This window comes from Solanum stenotomum, chromosome 5 (genome assembly GCF_019186545.1).
Source record: "Solanum stenotomum isolate F172 chromosome 5, ASM1918654v1, whole genome shotgun sequence".
Lineage (NCBI taxonomy): Eukaryota > Viridiplantae > Streptophyta > Magnoliopsida > Solanales > Solanaceae > Solanum > Solanum stenotomum.
Window position 1 is genome coordinate 61,787,961 of NC_064286.1, and position 16,021 is coordinate 61,803,981.

General features: G+C 30.9%; 2 protein-coding genes across 2 annotated transcripts; both read left to right on the forward strand.

Moving 5' to 3' along the window:
• The first annotated feature begins 2,822 nt into the window (after positions 1 to 2,822).
• On the forward strand, positions 2,823 to 6,405 carry LOC125864586 (exocyst complex component EXO70A1-like). The gene is made up of 11 exons (XM_049544608.1): positions 2,823 to 3,023; positions 3,153 to 3,248; positions 3,503 to 3,708; positions 3,908 to 4,141; positions 4,374 to 4,512; positions 4,598 to 4,810; positions 4,949 to 5,154; positions 5,404 to 5,601; positions 5,693 to 5,792; positions 5,865 to 6,121; positions 6,280 to 6,405. The coding sequence occupies exons 1-11, from the start codon at positions 2,862 to 2,864 to the stop codon at positions 6,389 to 6,391; spliced, it is 1,923 nt and encodes a 640-aa protein (XP_049400565.1). The 5' UTR covers positions 2,823 to 2,861; the 3' UTR covers positions 6,392 to 6,405.
• A 1,694-nt stretch (positions 6,406 to 8,099) lies between these two features.
• Positions 8,100 to 9,300, forward strand: LOC125864596 (uncharacterized). The gene is made up of 2 exons (XM_049544618.1): positions 8,100 to 9,035; positions 9,229 to 9,300. Exons 1-2 carry the CDS (start codon positions 8,164 to 8,166, stop codon positions 9,251 to 9,253), a joined length of 897 nt encoding a protein of 298 aa, XP_049400575.1. The 5' UTR covers positions 8,100 to 8,163; the 3' UTR covers positions 9,254 to 9,300.
• Positions 9,301 to 16,021: the final 6,721 nt, after the last annotated feature.

Below are 16,021 nucleotides of genomic sequence, written 5' to 3' on the forward strand. Positions count from 1 at the left end.
AAAAAAATTAAGTTTATTTTTAAAAAATATTTTCAATTTCAAAAATTATTTTCTACTCTAGTTAAAATAAAAGATATTTCTCAAAAATATTTTTCATTCATAAGTCAAACACTAAAAAAAATTTCCGGAAAATATTTTCTACTCACCAACCAAACATGAGAAAATAAGTCAAAAATCAACTTGTTTTCCAGAAAAACATTTTCTAGGAAAACATTTTCCTTCATACCAAACACGCCCTTAGTGTTGCATTTTTTCTTTTATTTTTGTAAAATCTCCCGCAAGTCTATTGAATTATTAAGACAACGTTTGTATTTCTATGTTCTAACCAAGTTTAACAACACATAATTTGGGTTGGCAAAGTTAGTTAATTAGATATCAGTAGAGAGGGCAACCTGCGTCTTTAGGCACGGACAAATCTATCTATCTATATGTTGGTATTGTTTGGTAAGTACTTAATTAATTACTCAATATTAGTTTGATTGATTTAAAAAATCAACTTAATTGATTTAATTTATTTTTAAGCAAGTCAAACCGCACCAAAAATACCCCTGGATTATTTTAGTGTATAGATGACCTATTTAAGAAAATTCAGATACTATTACTTTAACAAGAAGGAAATTGGGTTGGCAAAGCTAATGAGTAGGCAGTAATTACTCCCTCCGTCCACAATTGTTTGTCAAGGTAAGGTCATGCACATCCCTCAAAGAAAATTTAATACAAAGTGTAATTTGACTAATATAACCCTACTATATCAAGAATATCAAAAGTCCACATAACTTTTCAATTGAACTACACAATCATTAAGGGTAGAATTGGAAAAAAGTGACTAATTATTTCTTGATTGTTTAAATTGACAATTAATCTTGGATATCTATTTTTAGTATACCTGCCAAACAATTGTGGACGGAGGGAGTACTAATTAGGCAACCAGAGTGGTCTACCTGAGTCTTAGGCACTAGCATATTTAGAAAAAAGAAATTTTTGCAGAGCCTTGTTAAAAGCGGGGCTGAGTTTGAAGAGGATCATTTTGGGATTGATGTCCTCTTGGAATCATGGGAAAAATCTATGAAAACGGGCATGTCGGTGGATCAGCCAGAACCAGAACCAGGGAACAAAGCTGGTCCATCGAATCAGCCCCCACGAGTGGTCCCCTATCCGTATCAACTGGATGAAGTGATAGGGGGAGATTCCGTTCACTACTACAAAAAATGTCGAAAACCTAAGGTTAAAATCAACGGAAGCACTTGTTATTTTGACTAAAACCGACCCAAAATTGATGGAGTCGACAATGTCTGGAAAATTGTGAGTCGGTGACGATGACGTTCTTTTAAAAAAATATTTATTAAGAAAAAACAAGGGTAAACGCCCCTTGATCTTTTCAAAAATATATTTATAAAAAAATGTAGCAACTTGCATTTGAACTCAAACGTTATATTATCCCTTGATAAAAGGTAAAATTATATGATATCTATTTAAATAACTAATCCACATAAAATTCTAACCCAACTCAAAAGAACTTATCCCTCGATGATCCAACCTAACACAATATCAAATTTAAATTAATACTGAGCGCAATTAAATCATTTTTCACCTCCTTTTATAGTCGTTCCTGCTTCATTTAATATGTTTTGTACCAGTACACTATACTTCCTTCGTCCCATTTTATATGTTATTCCTTTTTATAAATAGTTGGTCCATAATACTTGTCATTTCATAAAATCAATGCATAAATTACTATATTGTTCTTTTTTTACCCTTGTAAGTTATTAACCTTGAAAATATACATTTGACCAACTTAGAAAAGCTAAGTAAATGATTCATGTTCACTGGTTAAATTAATTAATCAAAATAAATGAATTCATATTCACTAATTGAAAACTTGAGTTCCAAAAAAATTAAATAAGGATAGAAGAGTGAAGTTACATCATTTTTTAATGCAAGTGCAAAATAAAAAATTGACATATAAAATAAAACGGAGAGAATATTAAACTAATAGATGTGGCAAAAGCAACATAAAAATGTATATATTGCTTAAAAAGGGGCCATATGCCATTCCACTTCATTTCATAAGGAAGAAATGATTTCCAGTACACTATATAAATAATTGTGGTAAAAACAAAATAAAAAAATACGAACCTTTTTTTGTTTTTCGGGAATAAAGTTTCCAACAAAAAAGGAGCAAATTGTTGCCATTATTAATATTAACAATTATTAATAACAATAATAATAATAATTGAGAAGAAAGCTATGGAAAGAAAAAGGAAGAATGTTGTGCTTTGGAAATGACTTTCTTTACTCAAAAAAATTAGTAACTGAAGAAAACTAACGGATTTTGACTAATTTCATATAAATGAGCATTAAGTGCATAATTATGCTAATGAAGGGATTGTTACTGCATTTGTTTGCCATATTTAATTGAGCTTGATGAGATCTTTAATTATCCTTTAAGCAGACAATAGAAATGAACCAAAAAATGCAATAAACAATTCAATTCTGGCCATTTTAATGACCCATTATAATGTAATCAACACAAATAATAATGAAAGAAATAATTTTTATTTTTGAAAATTTGAAGAAAGAAAATAAGAAAATAGAGAAAAAGGATAAATAGTAATAGAGGCCAATGAGATATGCCATATCAGCGTGTTCATTTTCAGCTTTATTAATATATATATAGATAAAAATATAGATTATTAACTTAAATACATTCGGATCTAGTAAATATTTGGACACGAAACTAATAATTTGTCGCAAATATTTTTTCATAGCCATACAGTTTCCATTTCGTTTCTCTGTAAAATCTGTTATCTAACATTTGGTTTCCATTTTTTCGTTGGAGAAGCTAACGAAAATAGATAACAATGGCGTCTTACGCAGTGGTAATGGAGAATTTGAAAGAGAGATCAGAATTTATGAACGAATCGATGCAGAAAAGCCAAACAATTACTGATAATATGATCTCCATTCTCGGTTCCTTTGATCACCGCCTCTCCGCCCTCGAAACCGCAATGCGTCCTACTCAGGTATTTGCGTAATCGTCTGAGTTTATCTATCTCTGTATGTGATGTTTTGGTAGATTTGAATAAATGTGATTTGTTTGTATATCTAATTTGATGATTAATTTTTCTTTTTTTCGTTGATGGAAAAAAAAGATAAGGACGCATTCAATTAGAAAAGCACATGAGAATATTGACAAGACATTGAAGGTAGCTGAATCGATATTAGGTCAATTCGATCTCGCACGCCAGGTTCGTCTTATTTTGGGTACTTCTTCTGTAACATTTTGCTTTTGGTGCTCTGTTTTTGGAAATTTCGTTGCATATTCACTCTGGATTTTGCTGAGTATTGCACTACGAATACTCAAAGTTAGTTTGTTGTACACATGCATACACGGAAGTAAAACAATACTCCATTTGAGGATTACTTCTTCTGTTTCAATTAGTCATTCGATCATATATCTTTACGTGAGTATTACAACTTAAATTCTCTTTGGACTTTACAGACGGAGGCCAAAATATTACGAGGGCCACATGAGGATTTGGAAAGTTATCTGGAAGCAGTTAATCAACTAAGGAGTATTGTTAAATTTTTCAGCAGTACGAAAGGCCTTAAGAGTAGTATTGGTATGATTAATCATATTTCCAGTTTACTCGCAAAGTCTGTTCTTAAGCTTGAAGAAGAGTTTCGTCAGCTTCTAAACTTGTACAGGTCTGTAATTTAATATACTAGTAGTACTTATTTCTTTCTCCCAATGCATACAACTTTTTTCTTTTTTTAAAATTTCTTCATATGTTTTACATTGTGATATTGAGACCTTCTAAGATAAACATTGCCTGATCCATGTAAAAGTAGAACTCTTTTATAGCTTTTTAAGTTCACTACTCAAGGTAACTCTTATTGATTGCAGTAAACCTGTGGAACCTGATCGTCTTTTCGATTGCCTCCCCCAATCTCTGAGACCATCTACAGGATCAGATAGTAAAGGTGATGGTGCTGGAGCAAAAGAGCACCAAAGAAGTTTAGAAACAGTTGTTTACCACCCTCCGGATCTCATCCCACCTAGAATACTTCCCTTGTTACATGATTTGGCTCAGCAAATGATTCAGGCCGGTCATCAACAGCAGCTGTATACTATTTATAAGTAAGTTAAGTTAGCTCCTTAAATAATGGAGTATTTGCAGGAGGGAAAAATCCTGATCTTCCAATTACGATAGAAATAAAGCTTGGAATGAAGGATGCGCTCAAGTTGATCAGAATCTTTTTCTTGATTAATTTTCTATGATGAACTTTTATATGACAAAGTAGTTTTTTCCGCGGATATGCTATTATGTCTCATGTCATTTGCATTTCCCATACATGCTGTTTGTATCCAGTGAAATACGTTCGTTAGTCATGGAGCAGAGTCTTAAAAAACTAGGTGTGGAAAGACTTGGTAAAGAGGATGTACAGAAAATGCAGTGGGAAGTTTTAGAGGCGAAAATAGGAAACTGGATTCACTACATGAGGATATCCGTAAGCACTGTCTCATCATCCAATTTTGATTTGAACCTTACTTTTTATTCACCTTGTTATAACCTATTCATCACTTTTAACACAGGTAAGGCTTTTATTTGCTGCAGAGAAGAAAGTCTCTGATCAAATTTTTGAAGGTCAGGATAGTCTTAGAGATCAATGTTTCGCAGAGGTTACTGGAAATAGTGTTGCGGTGTTGCTTAGCTTTGGAGAAGCCATTGCTAAAAGCAAACGATCGCCTGAAAAGCTATTTGTCCTTCTAGATATGTATGAGATAATGAGAGAACTTCAGTCAGAGGTACGATGAAATGACCGAGAAGATATCTCTGTCTCCTTAATCTTTGCTTTTGGAAAATCTTTGTTTTAACTTGTACTAATTTTGGTATTTCTATCCATTATCCTTCCCTGTGGAAGGGGAATTTTGTTGGTGTGACAGATGGATAATATTTTTGGAAGCCAATATTGCAGTGAAATGCGAGAAGCTGCTGAAGTGTTGACTAATCGTCTTGCTGAGACAGCGCAAGAGACCTTTGTGGATTTTGAAGAAGCAGTAGAAAAAGATGCCACCAAGACTGCTGTTCTTGATGGAACTGTCCATCCTTTAACTAGTTATGTGATTAATTATGTTAAGTTTTTATTTGAGTAAGTCTTCACAATGCTCTCTGATCTTTATCTTACATTCTTCTTTTGTTGAAAATTGAGAGTTTCTATATATTGCACTCTGGCTGATCATTCTTGATATGGATTTTCGATCTTGATATGTATTGCATCACTTCCCTTGTCTACCGGAAACAATTAGCCTATCTGATCTGGTGGAACTTTACATTCATTTCTTTTTCTGTTTAAAGCATTTCAATATCGATCTCAGTATTATCTATTGACTGTGGACAGCTATCAATCAACTCTAAAGCAACTTTTCGGAGATGCTGATGATGGTAATTCCAAAGACCAGTTGGGAGTTATAACCACAAGGATATTGCAAGCTCTTCAGAGTAACTTGGATGGGAAATCTAAGCAATACAAAGATCCTGCATTGACTCAACTATTTCTGATGAATAACATTCACTATATTGTAAGATCTGTTCGCAGGTACGTTAAGATAATGTTACTTGAGATAATGAGCTGTTTAGTTTACGTACTACAAAATTTATCTTTGCACGTTCGTTCTATGATGGTATAGGTCCGAAGCAAAGGACGTGCTTGGTGATGATTGGGTTCAAATTCATAGAAGGGTAGTCCAGCAGCATGCAAATCAGTACAAGAGGATCTCTTGGTCTAAGGTATCTCTGTAGTTTGATTGACATTTGTGTTTTACAAAGTAGTAACATTATAGTAGAATCTGCCTGGTGCAGATTCTGCAGACTCTGTCCGTCCAAGGAGCTTCACCAGGTGGGAATTCTTCATTTACTGGTGAAGTTGTGAGTAACAACAGTGGTATCTCAAGGTCGACGGTGAAAGATAGGTTTAAGACGTTCAACATGTTATTTGAGGAAATTCATCAGAGGCAATCTCAATGGACAGTTCCTGACAGTGAGTTGCGCGAGTCTTTAAGGCTAGCAGTTGCTGAAGTCCTATTGCCTGCCTACAGGTCTTTTGCCAAGCGTTTCGGGTAATGCTTCCTTGGGACTTGAATTGCTTAACACTACTTCGGAAATCAATATATAGTACAACTGATCAAACTCCTAATCTTTTCTCTCCTGCGTCTATCCAATGTCATTTCTTGTTCTGTTCATCCATTCGAACGTTAACTTAATGTTATGTGATTAGGCCAATGATCGAGGGTGGCAAAAATCCGCAGAAGTATATCAGATACACTCCAGAAGATCTTGAACGAATGCTAGCTGAGTTTTTTGAAGGAAAAACCTGGAAAGGACCTTAAATAGATGTAACAAAATGGTTTATAACAAGTTGTATTGTTGATCAAATGAAGTGTGTAATGCATTTTTATTATAATGTTGTAATTGTCATATCTGTTAGGGTTTATTTGCCCTGATTTCTTACCATAAATAGGTTTTCCTTTTAGGAAAAGGTTTTAATATTTTGACTAGTCCTTTTCTTGTATGAAAGGTTTAGGACTCTATAAATATAGGTTTGTTCCTTCTAACTTAATTAGCATTCACAATGTAGTCCTAGGGTTTTGAGAGTTGCGGTTATGGGGGAGAGTTTTGTGTACCTCCTTGTATTCCGAGTGAATTGTTTGAGGTTGTTTCTCTCTATATTTTGTACTCTCATATTTATAGTGGATTGCTCATCTCCTTTGTGGACGTAGGTCGATTGACCGAACCACGTTAAATCTGTCTCTTTTTGGTGTGTTTCTCGTTTGTCTTCTTACTCATGGTCTTTCGAGGTTTGCTTTGCTAGCTTCCGCATTACACCTGTTTATTTCGGTCCTAACAATATCTTGATTCAAATAAAATCATTTCGATCACTTTGTATCGAGTTTCTGAAATAATTTATTTTTGGATATTCTCTTGACATTTGTTTTCCTCTTTTCTCGTCTATCTTTTGTTGTCTGATAGAAGGATTAAGGGTGTGTTTGGTATGCCGTTTTCCAATTTTCTCATCTTTGGTTGGGTTAAATGTTTTCCAAATCAACTCAACTTCCATTCAAAACTTAAGGAAAACATTTTCCAAAACTCTCTTCCAACTTCAAATTACAATTTTTTTTTTGTTGAAAAAATCAATTTATTTTGTCTCTACCCTCACACAATACCAAACGACCCTTAATAATTTTCCTGTGTTTCAAAAAGGAAAAATTGCATCATTATTCCTACGATCGAGTAAAGGTTTATAAATTGAAGGCTAATAATAGTGCGAGAATTAATTATATTAATTGTTAGGCAAATGTTTTTTTCTTGTTTCAATTTTCATTGTGCGTATCATTTAACGAGTACGTAGTTTATCTTGTTGCGAGTGATATATTATACAATTTCGGGTAATTCTTACCTCTTCGAAATAATTTTTGGGTTAAATTATACTCAATATTCATTTATTTAACATAATATATCAAAACAAGGTCCACCCCAATTGATCTTTTTTTCAATTCATATTAAATTATCTATATTCCGTATATAATTTCAGACAATTTTCATCTCTTGAATTAGGTTCTGAATTTGAAAGAGGTAGAACTATATTATTTCAATTTGATCTGTATATTTATTTTATGTACATATATACTACACACCAATTGAAGGCGATGCCCCTTTCTCCATTTATTGACCATTAATAATAATAATTTGAACATGGTAAAATTTATAATTATTTTTATTTGAAATTCGTGATAAATCTAAATGTCAAATATTAAATCAATTGCGCGTCCTAAACGAGTAATATAAGTGTAAAACAAGTGGATTTTTTAAGCACTTCTATAGTCCCCACAATATTGAGAATTCATATTCATCTCGATCCGAAGAAAATGCTTTATATATATTAATTTAGTGACAATATTTTAAAATGGACAAAAAAATATTTCTTACTTGAGTTCTCTCTTCCACATTTTAATTCCAAAAATTTCGCCTTTGTATTTTTTCTAACTTATATCTTTGAATTTCTGAATCTCCCTTCTCCTAAAATCTCCGAGAAAAAAAACAAATCGTCCTCTCTCCCTTTCTTTTATCAAAAAGAAAGGGGGGAAGGGGACGAATTATAACCATGACAGATTCTTCAGGTGATGATAAAAAAGATGAAATAAAACCTGTTTTAGGTTATCCTGAACAATTTTCTCAATCGAATCGTAATTTTGCCTCGCCTTATCCCAATCCTGCCTATCACTATCCTCCACCATATGATCAATATCCATATCAATACCCCTATTATTACTACCCAAATTACCAATCCAATTACTATAACAATGACAACAACAACAATAATAATATCTTGCAACCCCAATTATCTAACGTACCCCCTCCACGACGAAAAATTATAACTTTTTGTCGTGTCCTTTTTTGCCTTATCGTCATTCTAATATTGAGTTTCAGTATTTTTTTCGTAGTTCGAATTTGGAAAAATTACGCATATTACCCTTCATTTGAGGTTGTATCATTTATTGTACATTCTTTCAACATATCAAATCCCACCAATAAGTTAACAGTGGATTGGGAAGTAGATGTGAGTGTGAGGAATTCAAATAGGAAAGTGGAAATTAGTTTTGAGTACATATCAATTAGCTTGATGTACAATCTACAACTACTCGAATCATCGTTCAGCGCGCCTTTCAATGTGTCTAGAAAAAGTAACGCTAAGTTTCATGTCGATTCTAATATTCCAAATCCAAATCAGGTGAAAATAGGAGGACTTGTGGTTAATGAAATGGCTCGAGATTTGAGAAGAGGTTACAACTTGTTAATTGATTTGAGAATAGAAGCTAAAATAATAAATCAAGGTACCAATAGTCGCTACAAAAGAGAGTTGTATCTATCATGTGATGATTTAATTTTGAATTTCAAGAATTCAACTAGCTTGCCAGAGTGGGATGGTAGAACAAATAATTACAAATCGAAATGCGAGTACGATGAGACATGGTGGTAAGTTTTTTTTCATTCTTTTTTTTTTACGTGAAGTTAATTATAAATAAACCTCTTTATAATAACATCATTTGTCAAAATATTTGGCCATTACGATAAAATATTATTACAAAAAATTCTAACTATTCAGATATATCTATTATTGAATTACTCATCATAACATCTTTATTCTCTTGTCTCATTTTAATTGAAGGGATGTCATATGGGAACCTTGGTGAAATTTCATGTAAACATCAACCAATAAGAAGGAGAGGCCACAAGTGACGCATGGTGAGATGAATCCTTCATTCTTAAGCAAAGTCTCGCGTTTCAAATATTCCTAAAAATGAAGAAACTTCTGATACAGATCGCTTCTTTACGTGTACATTTTTTTCACCAATAATTAACATGTCCTTTTTTTTAGTCAAGTTTGATAAACTTAAGCTAGTATATATATTAGCAATCAAATCACAAAACCTAGATAAAGCATAGACATGGATATTACAAATAGTTTAAGTTATATACACTATTAAGTTTTTATTTTGGTCATGTTTACTTTTTGTAACATATAATTTGCCTTTATTTTTAATTTTTACAGATCTCAATTTTTATATAGGCATATCTGTAAGTATCCTTTGATAATGTAAAAACTTTTTGTGCACAAAATTTAATGTATATAAATATATTTGATTTCTGTCTCTCTTTTTGGATAGATATGTAGTTATCACCTAATTACTTTTAGCACTTTGCAGTTGGTGGCCATAGAATAAATGTTTTTAAAACAGGAAGACTTTTTATTCTTGTATTTTTAAAAATTAGTTTTGATAAATACTTTTTCTTGAGCCGACAATTTATTGGAAACAATCTCATAAAAGTAAAAGTAAAATCTATGTAAACTTAACCTTCTTTATATTTACGTGTAAAATTATATTGGATATGTTATATGTTGTTATTGTTATATTAATTAGCTTAATAACTTTTTTAAGCAGTTGTGGAAAGTTAGGTGAAGTGCATGTGGGTGGGGGTGTGGAGGGGGAACTTTTTGATTTTATATTTTTCTTCTACCAGAAATACAAGGTATGACTGTGTATATTAGCTCCTTATAGCCGGACGCTTCTCTGGATCTTGCGCATAACAGGAGCTCTAGTGCACCGAATTGTCTTTTTTTTCTTTTTCTTATAATCACTTCGAGGCCATGGTAATTTAAATTTGTTCTAGGAAATCCGACTTCGAGGGTAAAGCTAGTGCTCCTTATCGAAAGTAACTTTATATCTAAAACTCAAATTCAAAAAAATTAATTAAGAATAAATAATCAAGTACATATTACTTTTTTTACAACATTTAATAATAATATATATTGTAATATATGCAATACAATAATACTCCTTCAAAAGGTCTCTTATATCTTCTGAATTAAATGTTAAATGTGGCTCCCATGCACCCTAAAGTAATTGCTCAACTGTCGAATTTAATTTAATAATCACCCCCCCTAGAAGTATGGGTCATATGAAATTGAAATATCTCCCTCAACAAGTAAGAAATTTTGAGTTCAATTATTGAGTATTATTAATTTTCCAAATAAAGCGATTTAATTATTTCTTTAGTTACTTTTCTTGATGCAAATCTATATTAATCGTGTTATCGTGTAGCGAGCAACACTAAAAAATGAAAAAAGAAACATTTGTGTTTCATGTAATGAAGTTATTTGATATAACTTAACAATGCATTTTAATTATTTGAGTATTGTGGAAATTGAAAAGTCTCTATTCTCATGATATATAGCTAGCAACACCTAATTAAATAAATGAAAGTCCTTAAATGTCAAAAAAGAAGGGCCCTTTTTACTGTTTTTTTTCTATCTATACACTAGAAAGGCACTAAATGTGTGAAAACGACCAATGAACAACACACACATGTATGACTCACACTTGATTCCTCTATATATATCCTTCCTTTCATTTTCCACACCTACTTTAATTTTCTCCGAAGTAATGGTAGCGGAGTAAGAATTTTTGTTAAGAAAGTTTAAAATATAAAATAGACATACGAGGAAATTAAAGAAATTCAACAGTCTACTATATATACATAAAAATAATAATTTTAATCTTCTTTATGTAGTATAATTTTTTGATTCCACTCATTATATGTGCTAAATTGTTATTTATGAATCCAATCAAACTCAATAGATTTAATTTAAATTCTTTATTTGTATTAAAAATAATTTAAATATATATAAAACAATCAATTTAGAAAATTCACTTAATAATAACACCTAATATTGTTATACTAAAATTTAAAAATCATAATAAAGTTCAAATTTTGATTCCGACTCTGGTTAAACATCCTTTGTTTACTATATTTTCCATCATCCCCAAGTCTTACCCCCCTACCCCACCCACTCACCTTCAAACCTTCTATTCCTTTTGAATTTTCACACTCTTCTATTAGGGAAGCATGAATCATCTAAAAAATATAGTTGTATTTAGTACACCACGTGTAACTCACACATCGGATGAAATAACCAATTTTTAAAGGGAAATTATGAACTTGTGTGTAAGTACTTTGAATAATCAAAGAGCTCAAACTTCAAACAAGATGTTAACAAGGACAAGTTACAAGTACAAATAATTGAAATTTTCCAAGGAAGGTTTGTGTGTGTGTCAGAGCCCAAAAAGTATACCTTTTTACTTTTGGAATATATATACATTATAATGATAAGGTTAAAGTATATGAAATTCTTGTGGGGAATATGCATATACTTAGATTTTTTAAGTGACACCAGCAAAACAACATTAAAATGGCATTTGTGGGGGGCTTTTCTATATTTGTTGCTTCTTGCTTTTTTCTACCAATATTGTCCAAAAGAAACAACTAGAGGAGTTCAACTCCATGTACCTAAAAAAGTTGTTAGTAGTAAAAGGTATACATGACCTAATTTGTGAGAGTATGATTTGATTTCAACCAAAAAAAGAGAGTATGATTTGATAAAATTACAGTGGAATGTTAAGTACTCATTCAAAGTTTTTTAGATTTATGTGTTAGGTATTTTGAGGTCGCTTTTGTTTGGAAGCAGTCCCCCCCCCACCCCACCCCCTCTCCCTCAACCAATGTGAGACTTCTCATCTCCTAATGTATGTGGATTTTTTAGATTTAGTTAAATTCTAACACAAGAATTAAATACTGAGTGAGAAACAAAAAATATTTATGAAACTATTAAGACACATTTTCCCACCATGGCTCATATGATGTATTGTGAGAATGAACTATAAATTTTGGTGTTCAAGTAGCTAGCCCATAATAAGCAAGTTATTTATATGTATAATGCATCCGTTAGATAAAATTAGCTAAAGAATTTTTTTGTTAAACGACAAAAATGATTGGTTACCATATTTTTTAAAAAATTTAATTAATCCCATGATCAATAATTTAGAATCATAAGACAACATATATAATTATTCACATGTAAATGCCAATAATTTCCAAGCAAATAGTTGTTGATTGAACTTTCTAGTACTTGAGCCTTTTGCTGACCTTGTTTGGGGCTGCTAATTTGTCAAATCCAAGAATAATTAGAAGCAAAATTTATGTGGATCCATTTGATTAATTAATAGACTATAGAGAATATTTTAGGTTAATTATTGATTAGGGGAAAAAGTGAACATTAGCTAGTGGGGTATATATGGTGGAATATAATGCAAGGAAAATGATGTTCCAAATTGACCACATGGATGGTTGCTTAAAAAACTTTTCTTCTTTTCCATCATTAATAATGGGCTTAAGTCATCTGCATCCCCTTAAAGTTGTCCGCATAATTCATTTAAACACTTCAACTAAAGCGTGTACCTATTGAACACTTTTATTGTTCAAAATGAGTATCTATTGAACGCTTTTCGCTGACATGACAAAGAGAGTGGAACACACATACATAGGAGCGCGTGAAGGGGATATTTTTAGCCAATATTTTTTTTAAAAAATATCTTTCTTCTTCTTTCTTGTTTAGCCATATCACTTTTTTCCAACACCATCCATTTTCGGTGGCATTGCCGCCATCGCCCCTATTGCCATCCACCCTTCTATTCTCTCTTTTCATTAGCCATCTCTTCCTTCCCCTTACCACCATCGTTTTTATCTTAAACACTGTAACAATCAATGATTTTTAATATAGTATTTTCATCATTTTTTTACCTTCTTCTTTCTTAAATTTACCACAATTTATCATCATATATTAAAATCGATTATGCAGATATCTAGTTAGATCTTTGAATCAAATTTAAGAACTGTAATTTCTGGTGAAATTTTATTTTTTCCAACAAGGTTCGTTCCCGACATATTTCACATGACACCATTTTTTCCAACAATAAATAATCACATCAATTAATTAAAATTGATAGTTAAAAGAAACGAAGAGTTCTTCAAATTCATAAAATATCAATTATGAAATTCAAAAAAATATTTCAGATAACACCATTTTTTCCGGTCATGGTGATAGAAATTCATAATTATACGGTGAAACATTATTCATATTCTTGTACCAAAACTGGATGAAGAGAAGAAAATTATAGTTTAAAAAATAGATTGAGGGAGGGACCGTGTGTGGGGATGTTAGTTTGGCCGTTTGGATCTAACCGGAGAGAAAAAGGAGTGGTTGCCATGGGTGGGTTTTTTAGAATATTCTTTATAAAATTTTTTAGTTAATTAAATAGACTAAAATAGTAAAAAAAAAATCATTTTTAAAATAAATTTTTGGACTCAAAGCCACATATCTTCATTTAATTCGTCAATTTGTCATGTCACTGCCATGTCACAGCGAGTGTAGTACACACATTTCATATTTTTGGCTGATCATAAAAAAAATGTCAAATAGGTATCAATTTTAAGAGGTATAGGTATTCAATAGGTACAAACCTTAGTTAAGGTGTTTAAATAAATTATGAGGACAACTTTAAAGGTCGCAGATGACTTAAGCCTTAATAATAATATGTCATAAAAATGTACTATAGAAAAATGAATTAAAACGGAGAGAATATTAAAATGAGTTTGACACCTTCAACTACTAAGTACAAACACACAACTCAAGTAGATATCTCATTTATGAGTTGTTTGGTTATAGACTCTTATTCTATATAGCAATACTTGCTAAATTTTTTGTGATTTATTCATTTATACTGTTATAAATTATTTTATTATAAAAATAAAATAAAATTATTTAAAATATAAAAAAGGTAATATGCAATTTAAAACTTAAAAAATGTATCACATGAATCGGACAAAATTCATTTCATACAAACTCTTATATAATTCTCTCTGATCAATTATATTTGTCAATTTAATTCATGATTCATTCATTAATTTCTTATAACATAAATTTTGGACTCGTGGCCTATACATGAACCTTCCAAGGGTAGGGGTCTTGATGCACCATTTTCCCACTTGGTCGGCTACATTATTTTATCTATACATACCTTACGGACGTGGATTCTAAATTTGAGATTTATAAATATTTATAATTATTTTAAGCCAATATTATAATAATAATTTAGATATAATCAAATATTTATAGATAGTTAATAAATTTTTAAAATATATTTAAATACATGATTATGTAAATATATTAAATTTACATGCATATGTAATCGAACCTCTAGATCCGTCGTAGTTAACATCATTGTCACCCTTAGCTAGGCTGTTACCATCCTCACTATTCACATTAAATATGAAAACATCCCTTCATGCAAATTAAAAGAGCGTGTTATTATTCTTTTTTAGAGATTATTAAGTAATGACGTTACTAAACAATTTCACTAATCAAAATAGAAACATTTAGTTGAGATATTAGCTTCGTGATAATGATTAACCACCCGTTTGATATAATCTCATAGTTGTACGTAATACTATTGAATCATGAGTACTACTTAAATCAATTTACTTAAAACTAAAATGAAAAATTTCCATTTTAATTGATCTTGACGTGTATTTTAATTTATCTGATTATAAATTAACTTCAACTTACATATTTTGCCTCCAATTTTTGTGAGGAAGGAAAAAGGGGAAAAATGTACTTGTATAAGTATTGAACAGAAATTTAAAAAGATGGAATGACGTAGAAGATTCTTATATTTGACTTTGTTTGTAAGTTGGACGCTTATAGTACTTATGAATTTGTCAATAAAACACAGTGAAACATTGTTTAAGGGATCAAAGTACAATTGACAAACCCGTGAGTATACGGATCCAACTTACAAACTGAATCAAATATGACGATCTCTCAAGTCATTTCATCATTAAAAAAAGTGGCATAAAACAATCACGACGTTATTTTAATCCTAAAATTATAGCTCCAAATCACCAGAGAAGCAAACAAGATGTGAGCTTTAGGAAGGCATAAAAACAACGATAATAATATTTCAAATTTAAAAATATTTTATTACATTATACGGTGTAATACTTATTTTGTTTTGAAATTGAGAGAATAAATACGATAATCAATTGGGATATACAAAGAACCAACGGTTGTCGGCGGGCTTGGGTGGGAATTTTTTTTTGCCCCATAATAATACAAGTGGACCCTATTACGATGTAAACGTGCCATTTACACCATCATTATTGTCTTCTAAATTATTTTTCAAACATTTATTACTAATCATTTTCACAAGCTAAACAAGGATTTTGAAAAACATATTGTATTCAACAAACATTTATCAATTTTTTGTGAATTCTACGTATAGCATAAATCTTTTTATATATTTAATTTGGTATATTTAAATGTAAATTTGATTCGTGATTGAATAGAAGAATTTCAATAGTCCCCTTTCTTATTATAAGCTAAAAAGGCATGAGTAAGTTTACTCAATTGAGATGTAGTTATATAATTGGTAATTGTTACCCAATTAAAGTTGTTTAAGAAGAATTACATATAATTGTTGGTTATTAAAAGTATATGTAGTAATTTAAAAAAGAAAATTAATATATATATATATATATATATATATATATATATATATATATAT

Bases quoted from the DNA above. Each gene is read 5' to 3' on its own strand.
- LOC125864586 (XM_049544608.1), top strand. From the start codon at position 2,862: ATGGCGTCTTACGCAGTGGTAATGGAGAATTTGAAAGAGAGATCAGAA. The intron at 3,024-3,152 runs GTATTTGCGTAA...TGGAAAAAAAAG, and splicing joins CCGCAATGCGTCCTACTCAG to ATAAGGACGCATTCAATTAG. The intron at 6,122-6,279 runs GTAATGCTTCCT...TTATGTGATTAG, and splicing joins TCTTTTGCCAAGCGTTTCGG to GCCAATGATCGAGGGTGGCA.
- LOC125864596 (XM_049544618.1), top strand. From the start codon at position 8,164: ATGACAGATTCTTCAGGTGATGATAAAAAAGATGAAATAAAACCTGTT. The intron at 9,036-9,228 runs GTAAGTTTTTTT...TTTTAATTGAAG, and splicing joins GAGTACGATGAGACATGGTG to GGATGTCATATGGGAACCTT.